The 15,680-nt window shown below is 41.4% G+C and overlaps 3 protein-coding genes and 1 long non-coding RNA gene across 11 annotated transcripts in view; 3 read left to right on the top strand and 1 right to left on the bottom strand.

Annotated features, from left to right (window-relative positions):
* The first annotated feature begins 183 nt into the window (after window positions 1–183).
* On the top strand, window positions 184–5,787 carry LOC117140532 (spermine synthase). 2 transcript variants are annotated; one of them, XM_033303517.1, is made up of 4 exons: window positions 184–542; window positions 2,296–2,407; window positions 3,845–3,967; window positions 4,405–5,787. In XM_033303517.1, the coding sequence occupies exons 1-4, from the start codon at window positions 258–260 to the stop codon at window positions 4,986–4,988; spliced, it is 1,104 nt and encodes a 367-aa protein (XP_033159408.1). In that variant the 5' UTR covers window positions 184–257; the 3' UTR covers window positions 4,989–5,787. The 2 variants fall into 2 exon arrangements, with proteins under 2 accessions (XP_033159408.1, XP_033159409.1); XM_033303518.1 differs by lacking the exon at window positions 2,296–2,407 and adding an exon at window positions 3,353–3,461 and having other exon boundaries at window positions 186–542.
* Window positions 5,788–6,069: 282 nt separating this feature from the next.
* LOC117140389 (delta-aminolevulinic acid dehydratase) lies at window positions 6,070–7,896 on the top strand. Its single transcript, XM_033303256.1, has one exon. It carries the CDS (start codon window positions 6,157–6,159, stop codon window positions 7,138–7,140), a length of 984 nt encoding a protein of 327 aa, XP_033159147.1. The 5' UTR covers window positions 6,070–6,156; the 3' UTR covers window positions 7,141–7,896.
* Window positions 7,637–9,886, bottom strand: LOC117140388. The gene is made up of 2 exons (XM_033303255.1): window positions 9,767–9,886; window positions 7,637–9,667 (listed from the first exon to the last, which is right to left on the bottom strand). The coding sequence occupies exons 1-2, from the start codon at window positions 9,785–9,787 to the stop codon at window positions 8,225–8,227; spliced, it is 1,464 nt and encodes a 487-aa protein (XP_033159146.1). The 5' UTR covers window positions 9,788–9,886; the 3' UTR covers window positions 7,637–8,224.
* A 714-nt stretch (window positions 9,887–10,600) lies between these two features.
* LOC117139081 overlaps window positions 10,601–15,680 on the top strand; it is a 48,326-nt gene continuing 43,246 nt past the window's right edge. Inside the window, exons 1-2 of one of the 7 annotated variants that reach the window (XR_004459356.1) lie at window positions 10,601–10,746; window positions 12,488–12,772. This is a non-coding gene — a long non-coding RNA (uncharacterized LOC117139081). Of the gene's footprint in view, window positions 10,747–10,795; window positions 10,811–10,941; window positions 11,126–11,151; window positions 11,840–12,482; window positions 12,773–15,680 lie in introns of those variants that run through there. The other 6 variants (XR_004459352.1, XR_004459357.1, XR_004459355.1 and 3 more) reach the window with 6 other exon arrangements.

The following is a 15,680-nucleotide window of genomic DNA, read 5'->3' as shown; positions in this document are numbered from 1 at the left end:
AGTATTCTTTAATAAATGAATTTAAAGAAATGAATTATATTTGTATTATTTTTTAATATTATTATCTAAAATACCGTTAATTATATTTTAAGTATATATTTAAGTAACTAACGGCTCTACTGCGGTGAACAGCCACACTGGAAGTGCAATCGAAATCGACTTGCTATCGGTGCTCGTAAGGCGCATCACTAGTATTTCGTTTCGGTCGGTACGCGGTTCAGGGTTTTTGTTCAACGGATTAGCGCAAGTTTAGCACGATGGCGGCCCAGACGATACTGTTTGATTTCACGCTGGACAAGGACAAGACGGCGGATGAGGAGGCGCGCCTCCAGGTGGCCAAGATCCTGCGCAACGAGCTGGAGCAGCTGTTCCCCCAGCTGGAGCTGGCCTACTCGATGGAGTCGCCGGAAAACGGCTACTTTGCGGTGCTGCACGAGAACAAGGACACGGTGATTACCTGCCGCATCTTCCAGCACGGTCTGCTGACACTCAACGTGGAGTACTTCCTGCCCGACGGCAAGGAGCCGAGCATATCCTTCGACGTACGTAGTCAGTGCCATCTAGATTCCTTAAAAACTCAAAAAAACCAGCAAGCAAACACCCGACAGCAGCACCACCACCACCCACATCTTACTTGCCCACCCAGTTTCCGTGTCGCGGCTGATTAGTTGGGGAAAGGGTCTTCCACCCACCGGGTAAAATTGATTTTCCGCGCACTTGGACCCGAGTGTTGTTGGTTCATCATACATAAATGTGGGTGTGTGCATGGCAAGTGGGCAACCGGGTTGGGTGGGTTGATTGGTTATGTGTGTGTGTGAGTGAGTGTGTTCCTGACCACTCGGCGAGCTCAAATGTCCGGCACTTGGTCAGGGTCAGTTCGTCCGTCCTTGGCCTCAAGTGATGGCTGCCCCCATCCCAGCACTTTCCCCAGTTTCTATTATCTAACACCTCTACAGCACACATCACATACATAGCGATTTCAGCTGGGCTCTGATAGGTTAACTCGCCGTTCCGGTCCCGTTTCTATGCTTTTCGCATTTGGGCGGAGCACGTGGGTTGGGTTCGACTCGCGATCTATTGATTGGCGCCCCTTTGGGGCATGGTTCTCATACTATAAAAACGAAAAACACCCAGAATATACGGCCCTTATTACAGAAACCAGATTTCAGTTTACACCCTTAGGCACGCATTATTTCATTTGATACTTACGCTTACTCAAACTTTCTTATAACATTTTAATCTACTTATGCATGCACATATAAACAAACCTAAGTCAACACAATGACTGTTGATATCAGAAATCTTTGGGTTTTCAAAAAGACAACCAGTATTTGTTTGTAAAAAACAACAGAGAATATAAAACTTGATAGAATTATTTCAATTTCTGCCATCATTTGTTTAAGTACATTTAAAATGCGAGAGAATAAGGCCCATTACATATGCCTACAGCTAAGGTTAGCTAAATAGCATCAATAAAATTTTAATGACTCGAACAATTTTTCCTGTTCTATAACGATAACAAAAGCTTAAGACACTTTTTCGAGTTTTTAATATTTTAAATCAAATTTTTATAAAATGATTAAAGAAAACTAACCATTTTTATAAGTTTTTACAATGATTAAGTTTGTTAACAAACCAAAATAACAAATAAGACGGTTACTTTAATCAAGTAATCTAGCAATGAAATCACTTGAAACCAACTTTTCTATACTTGTATCTAATATTATCAGACCCATAATAATTTCCTCGTATCATTTGAAATGCTATATGTTGCTGATCGCAACTGTTTTATTCGCAAGTGCGGAACTTTTCTTATCTAGCCGGCATTGTTTTTCTGCTTACGACTGTTTGCTGTTGGCCTGTGGATTTCGCAAGCCGCATGTGGCTAAGCCTTCTATTGTGATTTCTGCGATTTTGCAATAACATATGCCTGCTGCACATGCAACTAAAAAAATGTGTCGCCAGATTGCACAGACTTGCATGGCTACTAGCTATATCTAGGTATAGGTATATATTCCCTTTTTCGTTTCGTTCTGTTCACTTTCCTTTTTCATAAGTATCAAGTATTTGGCCTAAAAATAGTATTTTTCTTGGGCCGAGCTGCCTGTGTGTGTCGCCGTTTGGTGTGAGTGGTGGGTCGTTCGAAGAGTTTTCCGCGCCTGGCGGATGAAGGTCACCTTCCATTATTATAATTTATTCATACTGAGTGCCCCAGCCCCCCCTCGAGCCAACATGCACATATGTACATCCGACGCCCTTGCAGCAAGGACCTAAATAATGGAATTACCATTGCAGACCATGCGCACCATGGAACTGATTTTGCGGCAGAAATTTGATTCCGATCGGTCCAAGTACTTGCCGCCGATTAAGCGCGGTGGATATATCGACATATACATGACTAGCTCAGGTTGGTCGAACTAAATGCAATCTACATATGTACAATCAACCAAATCCAGTTTAGTTCCTGCTAGTTTCATTTGCAATGAATATATATAACTCTATGTATCTACTCGAACTCACTTCACATACAACAACCTGCAATTTATGCCGAAATTCTCTATCAAAATTCCACTGCAGAATCTAGAACACCTGTGCAGTTTTTCCACTAGTATTTCCGATTGCAGCCACCGCAAAGAAAATAAATAAAATTAGAAAAAAATCCCATCATGACTTAAATTGGACACCGTATCGCAGCTGATGTAAATTCACCGAGTTGTCATTTCCAGCCCAGAATTTGAACCGCCTCCCAAGCTCTGCACATCTCCAAAACCACCGATCATGTTAGCCTAGCGTGTTACCTCCTAGGGGATTACTTTTCCAGGCCACTCCTGCATGCTAGTTTGTCTAATCTTTGGAAGGAGCCTTCTACCTTTGCAGCAGTGGTGCCAAGTTGCTCATATTATTGTACTGGGTTTAATCTCTTTAAACCTTTATATGTTTTATTTATTTTTGAATAATATATCCATGCTGATTTTATAGCAGCTCCTTGGCATCACTGCAATTTAGCATACCCACTGTTCTGAGATTATTATTTAATTTAAATTACGTTTTATTTTCATATCTATTCCATCGACACTCGACCGATCCATCGATCATCATGAACAACCGCTGCCACCATCTCCTGGACCAAATTACACACCAAAATTACCACGAACTTGTGAATAAATGTGTAAACTATTGAATTATACTTACGCCCCAACGCACATGTGTCACCTGCCCCGCCTCGAAATCGAAATCCACGTCGTACGCTCGCTCATAAATTGGTTCCTCAACAAATGACAATCGACTACAACAACACGAAACTATCAATAACACAATATATTACTATGTAAAATCGAACGGACATCCGCAGAGCGGTAAGAGCCTGGAGAATGTCCTGGCAATCAAACTGAAGGCCATCAAGGCCCAGAAGCTGCCGACGCTGAAGCGCGGCGATGTCTCCAGGTACTTCCCATCGTCAGGTAAGGCAAACCCAATCCGTTTGGTTAACCATATTGCAAATAGAGCAACTACTACTCGTACTACCGCTACTGTATGTCATCCGAAATGTGTGTGATCGTATGACCATTGAGCGTATGCAGCACCATCGAGCTGATTGTATCAGAGTTCTTCTAGTGGCACCCAGCATGATAGATCATTTCAGTCATTTACTTCTGATTTTCTCCGCCTTCTCTCTATATATATCTCGTTTACTTTCCGTAAGAGTGCATTTCGTTGGTCTTAAACTTGTTTCTCTGCATGCGCCGCCTAACAATTGAGCCGAAATCAGAACTAGTAATAATCAATATCGCACTTATTACGACCACTAATAAGGCAACACTAATCCATGGCACATCTTCCGCAGATGAGCGCATCATCGAGTACGACATCGACAAGGTGGTCTTCGAGGCGCGCTCGCCCTTCCAGAAGATTCAAATCATGCACTCCAAGACGCTGGGCAACATGCTGCTCCTGGACGAGCTGCAGAGTAAGTAAACCATACCTAGTTTAGGCAATAAGTGGCACATTCACACATGGATGCGCCAACGGTGTCAGGGTCATCAATCGATTAAAGCAAGTGTCGCAGTAAAGGTCACGTGCAATTTCGTTTAAAAAAAGGTCGATGCACATAAACATAATGTACAAAAGTAAATATTCCATATCACTGGCATTTTCTAGATGCTAATGTCGTATTACACGACAATTATTTAATATCACGAACACCTAGTTGCTTGTTAACTTAATAGAAAAAATTATTCTAATAGATTAAAAGAAGATTATGAGTTTAAAAGCAATAACCCTTGAAATGGATAAAAAACGTTTTAAAAAGAATTTTATAAAAGGTATTTTAGGGTAATATCAACTTTAGGTCTTTTAATTCTTTTTTAAATATAAAAGATTAATATTTCCACTTTCCCACTGCAGACATTGCTGAATCCGATCTGATCTACACGGAAACCCTTATGTGTCGCGGCGTAGAGAACTACGAGGGCAAGGAGATCTGCATCCTGGGCGGCGGCGATGGCGCCTTGTTGTACGAGCTACTCAAGGAGAATCCGAAGCACGTGGTGATGCTGGAGATCGATGAGCTTGTGATGCAGACCTGCAACAAATACCTCAACGTGATCTGCGGCGATGTGCTGGAGAAACGCAAGAGCGACCAGTACGAGATCATCGTGGGTGACTGTGTGGAGTACTTGAAGAAGTTCATCGCCGAGGGCCGCAAGTTCGACTATGTGTTTGGGGATCTTACGGATATACCCATAACCGATGCGCCGGAGGGCGAGACTTGGGACTTCATTCGTACCATCTTCGAACACTCCTTCAAGGTGCTGAAGCCCGATGGAAAGTATTTGACTCATGGCAATGGGTCCACCTGCAAGGTGCAGCTGCGTCTGTTCGAGGAGCAGTTGAACTTGCTGCGTCCCAAGGTGAAGTTCACCACCACCAAGGCGTTTGTGCCGTCGTTCATGGAAGAGTGGCTCTTCTACCAAGTGACCTTCGCCTGACAAGCTCAGGTAGACTCCTCAGCAGCAGCAGTAGCTACTTCTAGCGCACCACCAACCGCCAGTCACACACCAGCATCACACAGCATAAGTCGGGAACCGGGAACCGTCGGAGAGATGCTCCAGCTGCACTCCTACACAGTCACTATCCATGGAGCAGCAGTCGGAGTTCAGGAGGAGGAAAATATGAGTAACGGAGCCGTGGGGCAATTGAAACCGCGACCAAGGCGTCGTAAGAAGAAGCGTGTCCACTACCACCACACGCTGGTTTCTTAGTCCAGGAAACACGGAGTCCGATGCACAAGCTGATCGCCATCATCGAAACCATCGCAACAAAACCCAAGACCTAAGAAAACACGCACTTCCAATGGCTGTTACTTACAATTGAAAACCAAACCAAATACTGAACCCAATTCGTTTACGCTTAAGTTAGGCTTTAGTTCCGTTTCTCGTCCACTGATTTCGATGCTAAAAACTAAGTCAAAAGTACAACCTTTAAGCAAGGACAGGCTAAAATAACTTATGTATTCGTGTTTATTTGAATTACGCCTAAGCATAGAATGTTGGCCAACTATTTGTAATATTTCGTATAACGTGTATCTATATATTGTAGACCATATGTTTAGTTATCCATTAACAAGCAAAGTGGAGCGGGGAAGGCCCAAGGATCGAGGATGTGTGCATGTTGGTGTGAGGAAGCGTAGCAGGAACACCAACTTTTATTGCTGTAATAACGATTAAAACCAAACATTTTAAACGGGAGAACTAATAAAGTTAAATAAATAGTCGTACGCAGAAATAATTAAGGTGGTTTTCATTATTTGACCGGTTATTTTAATGGTAAAAGATGATGAAATACAATAAATTAAAAATTCAATTGCAATATTCAAGTAATATTACGCATACGCAGTGTTAGCCTATGTTAAATCAACATGAATTAAAAATCAAATGAGTGATTTATCCAACGTTCCGTTAAATTAAAAAAAAAATTATTTAAGTTTTTAAATATAATACTTTTAATTTTATCGTGAGCCACCCTACCCTCTCAAGGCACAGTGTTGGACAACCGTGCAATAGAGCACGCACTAAATATGCCCGCGCGCAGTTGAACGTTAGTTTCACTTGTTACGTTGGTTTTAATTTTCACCCGGAGCTAAGCGAACATAATAAAATGGAGCGGAAACTGCACAGTGGAATGCACCATGCCACGCTGCGGCAGCTGCAGGAGTCGGGCTGCGAGATAGCGCCGCACAATCTCATGTATCCCGTGTTCATCGTGAGCAACGACGACGATATCCAGCCAATTGCCAGCATGCCGGGAATCTCGAGATTCGGACTGAATCGCCTGAAGGAGCACCTGGAGCCGCTGGTGGCCAAGGGACTGTCGTCGGTGCTGCTCTTTGGCGTCGTGGAGCCGGACATGAAGGATGAGCAGGCCTCCAATGCGGATTCAGCAAAGAATCCAGTAGTTCTCGCACTGCCGAAGCTCCGGGAATGGTTTCCGGATCTGCTGATAGCCTGTGATGTGTGCATCTGCCCGTACTCCTCGCACGGTCACTGCGGTCTGCTGGGCGAAACCGGGCTGGAGAACGGACCCAGCATAAAGCGGATAGCCGAAATCGCCGTGGCTTATGCCAAAGCTGGAGCCCACATTGTCGCTCCATCGGACATGATGGACAACCGGGTGAAGGCCATCAAGCAGGCCCTCATCGATGCCCAGATGAACAGTGTGTCCCTGCTGGCGTACTCCGCCAAGTTCACATCCAATTTCTACGGACCCTTCCGGGAGGCAGCACAATCCGCACCGAAATTCGGTGACCGGAGGTGCTATCAGCTGCCCAGTGGCTCCAGAAGCTTAGCGATGAGAGCCATTCAACGTGATGTCGCCGAGGGAGCAGACATGCTGATGGTGAAACCGGGAATGCCCTATCTGGATATCCTACGATCCACAAAGGATTCCTATCCGTATCACACGCTGTACGTCTACCAGGTGTCCGGGGAGTTCGCTATGCTGTATCATGCCGCCAAGGCGGGCGCCTTTGACCTCAAGGATGCCGTGCTGGAGGCCATGAAGGGCTTTCGACGAGCTGGTGCCGATTGCATCATCACCTACTACACACCCTTTCTGCTGGACATTATCGGAAAGGTCAAGTAATGGTCTACCTCCCATGTCCGATGTCTTAATACCATGTTACGTAGATTAGAGTGCACCTCTTGAAACCATTAATGGAAAATGGAACTATTTGTAACAGATAGTGCAATCTTTGTAGGATTTTTGAATTATTTATACGGAGCTCTCCATACTTTATACTTTAATAAGCGAAAGAATAAATATTGACTTGTATTCAGGGACCAGGAAATAAGACTCAACGGCTTTTACTTACATCAATATAGAAGTTATTTTAACACATTAGCATTTGTATTCAATAAAAGAAGTCCACTCTAATCTCGAATCACCATTACTAGTGCTTTTGGAGTGCCTCGCTCACATGCACGCCCAAACTAGAATGTATATTTCGATGGTCTTATCTATCGTCCGGATTTGGAAGTCTAATGTCCCAGGGTACATTTCGAATTTCAATTGCATGGCGAAATTCAAGCGAACGAACCGAACCGGTCGATCCAGTAGCCAGAAACCAAAAAATGTTTCATTTTGTGATGGCAATTAACACTTTAATGTGGAACTCTCTCGATTGCATTTACAAATGGGCTACGGTGAGCATTGAACACTGGCTGGAGCTTACTTGCTAAATTGGTACCAGTTTCGAGTCTTACGAAAAGATTAAAATCACAAAATCAAATGCATTAAGTACATAAACAATTGGTGAACATTGAGCAAAAAGGTTTGGGTACTATTAGTTCTTAAAAAAGATTATCTGATAAATAAATGTATATGGTTACATATCCTAAACATTTCACAACTTTCACTTCGCGGGAGAATATGGTGATGTTTGAACTTCTAGTAAATATTTATATATTTATACATTAATGTATAAACTTCAGCGATTTCGATTAAAACTGTTTTATATAATATAATATAATTACCTAAGCTCCAGTGCGGCCAATTTCAGTTTAAATTGGATATAAAAACATTTGCAAGTGTCTTCACGAAATCAAAACTAATTAAGATTATAATGTAAACTAAAAACAAATTAAGGAATCTATAGCTAATCATTAACAAACAGAAAATACTGAGTGCACTAAGGATAAATAGTTTGGAATACAGCGTGACTGCAGCTCTAGGGACTCTCGCTGCTGTGGATGCGGCTGTGCTCCAAGATATCCGTGTTCTGCATGGGCTCCAGATCCGTTTCGGAGATAATCTCCGCCAGCCACTGCTCGATCTGGACGGGATGGAATGAGTCCTCATCGCCGCTGTTTGCCTCGAGGATGATCTTGAGATTCTCGAAGTTCTTAAGGATTAGCCGCTTGCCCGGCTGCAATTGTGGTCCCGATTCGCTGTGCGTTAGCGATGTGGTGGTCGAAACTGGCTCCTGTTTGGCAGCCGACTGCTTGGGATTGGAGTTGGCATCGCAACTGGAATCGGCAGCCGACGTTTGAACGGGCTCTGCCACCTGGTTGTACGTCCTGCGTGGCTTCTCCACCATGCTCTTCTTGATTTCATTCAAGAGGCGATTGTAGAAATCGCAGGTGACATCGTGAATCTCGGTCTCCTCGTAGCGCTGAGCTTGTCCAGGCGTAGGAGTGGAATCCGAGCTGGGTTCGCGCTCGATCTTGTCCAGCTTTTTGTTCGCCTTTTGCTTCTTGGACTGCGAACGGGAGCTGGCATTACTGGAGTAATTGGAACTGGAGGCGGTGGTGGTGGGCGTGGAGTTCGAGGGTTCGGTGGTACTGGAATCAGCGGATTTGGCCAGGGGCATCTCTGCACTCACCGCCTCTTCGCTGGCGCAGTTGATGGTCAGGCTGGCTATGTTGCGCAGATTGATGGTGCCATTGCAATTGTTGATGGTGATTTTTGGCTTGAAGCGCTGCTTGCGACCCTTGCATTTCGGTGGTTCTTGTACGCTGCTCTTTGATTTGGCAGAGGTTTCTCGCCCCAAGCTGGAAACGGCTTCGGCAATCGAAGATTCCAGCTCGTCATCCAGCTCCTCCAAGTTTAAGGGCGGCACATACGTATCCCTCTTGATCTTAGCCTTCTTTATCAGATCCTTTGCTTCCTGCAGTGTAATGTTGATAATGGAGCGCTTGGCATTGTCTTCAACGAGACTTCTGTTGCGGGAGAAGTCGACAACAATGGCCTCTGGTGCGGTGCCGTCTTCGTCTAGATCGAGATACGATACTTGCCCATCCTGTAGGCACTTGTACATGGTCTCGTGGTCATCTAGAGGCTCTATGTAGTCCTCGTTCCTCAAGCCCGTGGTGCGGTAATCCTGCAGCGCCAGCTGCATATCGCTGTTGTCCAGCAGAAAGTGTCCGAAGCTTCGGATGGCGGTAAGTAGCTTCTCCTCCGCATCCTCGCTCTCTCCGGGAATGAAACGCACACCACTTTGATCCTTCTTGCCAATCGAGTTCGAGTTCTCCACTTCGGTGGGTGACTTCTTCAGCAGCAGCTGCTGCTGTCGCGTGTTCGCTATGACCTCCAGTTGCCGGAGCAGCAACTTCTCGCGCATATGCAACGCAGCACGGATTTCATTGAACTTCTTTTGTACGGTGTCTTTGACCTAGGCGATGGAAAATTGGGGCGTGTATCAGTAAACAGTAGCCAAAACACAGTCCATTCGGTTTAAGGCGGCTGAGTATAAGAAAAGTGAAGTACAAACCTCATCCAGATTCTTGTCCATTTCGTGCGTGCTACTAAATACTTTCTCCTTCTAAACGCTACGCATTTTTTTTCATAAATTCCTGTGTATCAATATTTTTTGTTTGATCGATCAGCTGAGTTGCGGAGTGCCCGCCACTTTTAGCTATTAAAATACCAGAGGCTCACAAGCACTGATACTTATGACTGGTCACACTTTACAATTTGCGGGAAAATTGAATTCGCATGTTTGATAAGAAGATATTGCATATTTATGTAATATTTTGGCTTTATGCAAAAGATTCAGGTAAAGTTGTATTTAGTAAAAACACTTTCCTTTTCCTCACTAACGTTATTTCTTAATTTTTTACAACAAAATTATAAGCAAAATCTACCATTATAATAAAAGCAACTCCTTAAAGTTGATGAAAAACATTATTGTGTTGTAATAATTAAATTTTGAAATATATGTAAATATTTTGCCGGGTTGTTCAAAGATTTACCGTTAGTGGAAGTGCCAGCGCTGCCACCTTGTTGCTGCGCTTAACAGAGAGATCATACTTATACCACTATGACATTATATTGTGGAGCCCAGTACAATGGATTGTATTGGGTTTTAAAATTGCAAAAGTCAGACTTGTTGTGGAAAACAATATGCACCAAATAGCAAGGATGAACTAGTTTATGATAAATTAAGCTCTATAGAAACAAATTTATTTATATTTAAAAGGTAGTGTCACAAGAACTTGAGCGGCTTAAAAGTGTGTGACCGTATGACAACAGCAAAACAATCCCCGTTACAGAGCTCTGTTAGCAATGCAGAGGTTTTTTAACATACCCGAAATTCGGACACACCGTCGTCAGTTTGTTTTCATTTCAACTTTGCGTCGGGTTCACTCCAATTTTCGCACCGGAGGCGCGCATTTCAATTAAATTCGGGAGAGCGCTGAATGCGCACGCTGTTTCGTTAACCGTTCAAATATTTAAAGACGAAAAACATTGGTAAATTATTTTGGTTATCCAATAAAAAAAATAAACGATTCGCACATGTGTTGAAAATACATCGGTAAATCCGATAAATCGCCGGGAAAATATGAAGAAATTTTGGCGCTGATAGTGTTCAAAAACAACTATTATTATAAACGTATTTAAAACAATGTTTTTGTGTTGAAATATAGATTTAAAGCATAAAAGCATTAAATAAGAATTTACGTTCAAAAGCAAAAGCAAAACAAATCGAAAATCACCGCTTCCACGTATTTCTCAGCTGTCTTTGTCTTTGGCTCTGCCGTCTCTTTTCCACGCGTCGCGGCGCCCTCAAGTGTTTGGTTTTGTAATTGCCTTTGCTTCGCGAAACTGTGCTGATTTAAATGTTTTTAATGTACCGTTCTTAAAGTATTATTTCCTCAAATGCAGTTGAAACATAACAATTGTCGCGTGGCTTGTGCAGCGATGAGCAGAGAGAGAAAAAAAGCAGCCGTGTTTAAATAACAATAGTCATCGCTTATTGTTGTTGCCCCAACTAATTTGAACTGTGCATGTGTGTGCGAGTCTGATTGTGTTTGTGTGTGAAGGCGCGTTGGCGTTTGTGTTGTTGTTGTTTTTTCTTTGCTCAGCAGCTCAGACACAAAAAAACCGAAAGAAAGAAATATTCAGAGAATTTTGAGTTTGTTTCTCGTTCTTCCTGCCAAAGAGAGAGAAGCGTAAAAAGAAGCAACAAACAAGACAAAACAATAAAAAAAATCAAGGGAACACACAACACACATGCAAAGCAACAAAAGAAAAGGCAAATAAAAGAGAGCGAGAGAGCGCGAATTGTGTCAGTGACGCCAAAAAATTTAAAAATATCAATAATGCCCACCAGTGTTTTATTTTCGTTTCGCCAAACGGTTTATAATTAATTAACTGCAACTATATTTAATTGGTTTTGTGTCGGCATTGTTTTTATTGCTCTTTCGATTGTGTTTCCTTCCACTGCCTTTGCCGTCGTTCTGCCTTTGCGATTGCGAGACTGTCTTTGCAAATTGTCTTTGCGTCGGCGGGTCGTGACTGGATTCCATTGAATATTTTACAAACAGATGATGCATGTGGTTGTGTACGTATGTTTCTTTGCTTGTCGCCTTTAAAACCACATGTGCTCGGGTTGATTTCTTTAAAATATGCTCTATAGGAATACAGTTAGTTGCTGCTTTTCGCTTTCTTGACTAACTTTTTTTTTTATCGCTTCTAGCTTTCCGGTTTTTCTCCCTTTTCTCTCCACCTTTTTTGTTGCTTCCATCTCGTTATCATCGCTAAAAACCTGTTTTGTTTTGTTTTTCTTTTATTTTTTTACCTGGTCTCCGGATTTTTAAATTCAAAATTACCTCATTTTACACCTCAATCGCGGTGCTTTTCATTTAGTCGCTGCGACTAACCCACTAAATTGAATCATTTTTATTTCACCCGCATTTTGTAGGTCGTCGAAATGTTGTTACACTTTCGGCAATTTCAAGATATCGCGTAAATATTTATCAGAAACGAAAATTCAGAAGTGTAAATATGCGAAATATAGTAGGATTATTAAAATCAAGTCTATAAACATCCACAAATGAGCCACCGAAAATTGTTTATATTCCTGGAATTTTGAATTGTTTAAGGAAAGCAATTAAACCCATAAAATAGGCAAAATAAACATGTAAAATATGAATATGAAATATGAATATTTTTGAAAATATTAAATATTCCAACATTTAAAACAGCACAGTTAAAACACCTATAACTACAAATTAAACACGACAACCAAGTGAAGACAAACCAATATCTACTGTATATTATTTTAAAAACTGTATAATCCACCACTATTTTAACCGAAAATCTGTAAAAAAAAGTCTATAAAACTATATTTCGTGAAATTAACGCGTGTAATCGAAAAGCGTTCGAGTATTTAATCATCATCGAAGGCGAATGTCGAAAAGTGTTCCGAGGTCAATGTTTCTGTTTCTGCTGCTGGCAACTCATCGCCTAAATTAAGTACACAATCTGCAGCGAGGTGAGTTTTATTCAGATATATATATATATTACATACTACACCCCTGACCCTGGCCCCACTTATTTTGGAGTATTTCGAAACACCGCCCACTTGTATTTGCTGCCCCATTGAGAGTTATTCGTAACTCCCTCTATATTTGTATATTTTTCTACCACTATATCATATCTGTCTGTGAATCGTGTGAAATCGTGTGAAATACTTGCGATATTGTCGACATTGTGCGATGAGTAAGTTCAATACAAGTGGGCTAAGTACACACATAAAGCAACTTGAATGGAGCCGCTAAACATTTTCTACATACTAACTAAAGCAAATACATCAAATGAACTACGCGATTATTTGCCTGGTTATATCAATAGGCTAATTTTTATTGGATTTTAACATATTTACTTCAGCTTTCTGCATGAAAATGTTGAAAACTTGCCTTAAATCTTGAAAGCTGATTTTTACTATCAATGTTGCTATCAATCTCACTTTTTTATTACTCAGTTTTTATTTATGTTTTACTTCTTATCGAATCAAGATTACCATGTCAGATAACTTACTTAACTTTTCTAGACATTGAACATTTTTTTTAGCTTCAAGGGAGAGTTCTAATGTACTTATAAGTAAGGCATTAAATATGTAAATTAATAAATGATGTATCCACAGTATTTATTTGTTAATGCTCGGGCAAATAAAAGTCGTTAATAAATTCCATTTCGCAAATAATGAGCTCAGCAAGCATTTAACTCTTAATTTTTTTTATTTATCATTCGATTTCTGTTGCGAAAATTGCAATATTCGGTTGATTTACGTTAATTTTGCATCTTTGTTGCCGTCGATAATTAATGCATATTAACTGCACTTAACGCGACATGGCGGCGCAGTACACATAGGTATTCCTTTTGTTCGAATTGTTTTAATGGGTTCATTTCGACACGCGTAATAGAGTTCCCATCGAAGATGCGTTGAATTGCATTGAGTGGCAATTATTAAATTTACTGTAATTGCTAGTTACAATGCAATTAATCAAATCGATTGAAATCGAAACCGCTTTAACAACTGCAAATTTGATTGTCTGTCCCACTGTCTGAGGAGGAGGAAATCCCATCGAAACTAATCCGAACCAATCCAATCCAATCCCAACCAAACCAAACCACATTCAACAATTGCAGAGCTATCTGTCCGTTCGTTTGTCCGTCCGTTGGATATATATAAATTCATTACTCGGCTTTAATTAGTTTCAATTTGCACACGCCATCGAGATATCGACGGGGTCAGAGTTTCTAGAATTTCAACCAATTGTTTGCCATCCGATTCAGTTTTCCGAATGTTTTTTTGCAAAATTATTTTTCAGTTTGCGCAATCAAATCGAATGAACAATGTGCAATATTTTGATTCACACAATTTTTGGGCCCAGAATTCTGGACGGGCGGCTAAAATAAATTAGAAATATGCATGGCCAGTTTAATTGTAAATAACTACTGGACACAAGTGAAACAAAACTATTTAGAAATGTTTGCATTTAATTGTAAGCTAGATGTTCCCACTCTGTGTGCATAGAAATATTTTGCAATAACTTTGGCAATTGTGCACTCTGATATTTAATCCCGTGCTGCTGCTGCAGTGGCTTTCGAAATGTTTGCCGTTTGCCAATTGCAGACTTTTGACTTGTGAATTTTTATTACAACCCAACACCCCTCACCCCCCATCACCGGCTAACATCTGACTGACCCCTGACCTCTGCGGACACTCCAGTTTCCCACTGAGAGCTGGAAAATTTGCATAACAAAGCCGCTTAGCCCCGAAGTGCCGAGCGGCATATTTTTGTATTCATGATTGATGGGCTGCGGCTTTCCATATATTGTACTTAAAACAGATATGGGCTAAATGTATACATGTACGATACATTTCGATCTGGACGGCAAGTGCTATATACTTTTATCTCTCCCGCAATTAAACTTAATCACTTGTTCACAATTAGCATGGCAGCTGCGATAATTCCGTGTGTCCGTATGTCCGTATGACCGTGTGTCCGTATGTCCGTGTGTGTTTATGCCCATTAGTGGAACATAAAAATCCAGTTTTGCCGGAAATGAAATGCCCAGAATGGAGCCCATTTCAATGCCGGCTGCCCGCAAGCACCAGAACATAAAAATCAAATCAAATTACATTACTAATGCGCCGCGTTGTCCGCGACTAGGCCACATTCACGCAGGCATTTGCATTTATTTAGCCAATTTATGCGCTGCAACCCACTAGGAAAATCGACCATTTCTCCAAATTCGTATCCCATTCTAAGCCGATTTTTTTCCTATATATATACATATATATTTGCTTTTTTTTTTTTGGATTTTCCCTTGGCTTTCTAGCGTTTCTAGCGTTACCTTCGCGTGTGCGTGAATAAAACGTAAAAAAACAGGACGCCAAAAAAACAAGCTGAGCTGATGACTCATGGAAATGTACGGCGCGTTGTCCTTTTTCCCGAGGACGACGGCTGTCCCGGTCGTTTTGTGTTGTTTTTATGGCTTGAATCATGCATTTTTTAACATTTCTGGCATTTTATTGGCTGCCTTTTTTCCCCCCTCGAAGCGAATGCGTTTAGCTGGGCGTGGATTTGCTTTTATTAGCGGCTCTCCAACGGGCGTTTTGTAAACAGCTTTAGCACAGATCATAATACCAAATTCAAATGGTTTCACGACACCAAGGGGACACTTATTTTCAACGCACATTATTGTAAATTTTGGTTAAGGTTTTAGTTACTCTGCTTTTAAGGTAATTGTTTAAGTTGGTTAACAAAAGCCAAGTAACTTGTGCCTTTTGTTTTTATATTTATTCAAAGATAATCGATATAAATCTGGTTTGATATTAAGCATTGTGTTATAAGCTTAAATGATGGATTGGTTTTTGATTCCCCAAAATTGTT

Source organism: Drosophila mauritiana, chromosome 3L (genome assembly GCF_004382145.1).
Source record: "Drosophila mauritiana strain mau12 chromosome 3L, ASM438214v1, whole genome shotgun sequence".
Taxonomy (NCBI): domain Eukaryota; kingdom Metazoa; phylum Arthropoda; class Insecta; order Diptera; family Drosophilidae; genus Drosophila; species Drosophila mauritiana.
The sequence above is the reverse complement of the archived record's forward strand: the minus strand, read 5'-3'. Positions and strand labels throughout refer to the sequence as shown.

What these genes read in the sequence shown, in the direction of transcription:
- LOC117140532 (XM_033303517.1), top strand. Translation starts at nt 258, where the DNA reads ATGGCGGCCCAGACGATACTGTTTGATTTCACGCTGGACAAGGACAAG. An exon ending in AGCCGAGCATATCCTTCGAC is followed by an intron (nt 543 to 2,295) that starts GTACGTAGTCAG and finishes TTACCATTGCAG; the next exon opens with ACCATGCGCACCATGGAACT. An exon ending in GCTCCTGGACGAGCTGCAGA is followed by an intron (nt 3,968 to 4,404) that starts GTAAGTAAACCA and finishes TTCCCACTGCAG; the next exon opens with ACATTGCTGAATCCGATCTG.
- LOC117140389 (XM_033303256.1), top strand. Translation starts at nt 6,157, where the DNA reads ATGGAGCGGAAACTGCACAGTGGAATGCACCATGCCACGCTGCGGCAG.
- LOC117140388 (XM_033303255.1), bottom strand. Translation starts at nt 9,787, where the DNA reads ATGGACAAGAATCTGGATGAG. An exon ending in TGGACAAGAATCTGGATGAG is followed by an intron (nt 9,668 to 9,766) that starts GTTTGTACTTCA and finishes TCCATCGCCTAG; the next exon opens with GTCAAAGACACCGTACAAAA.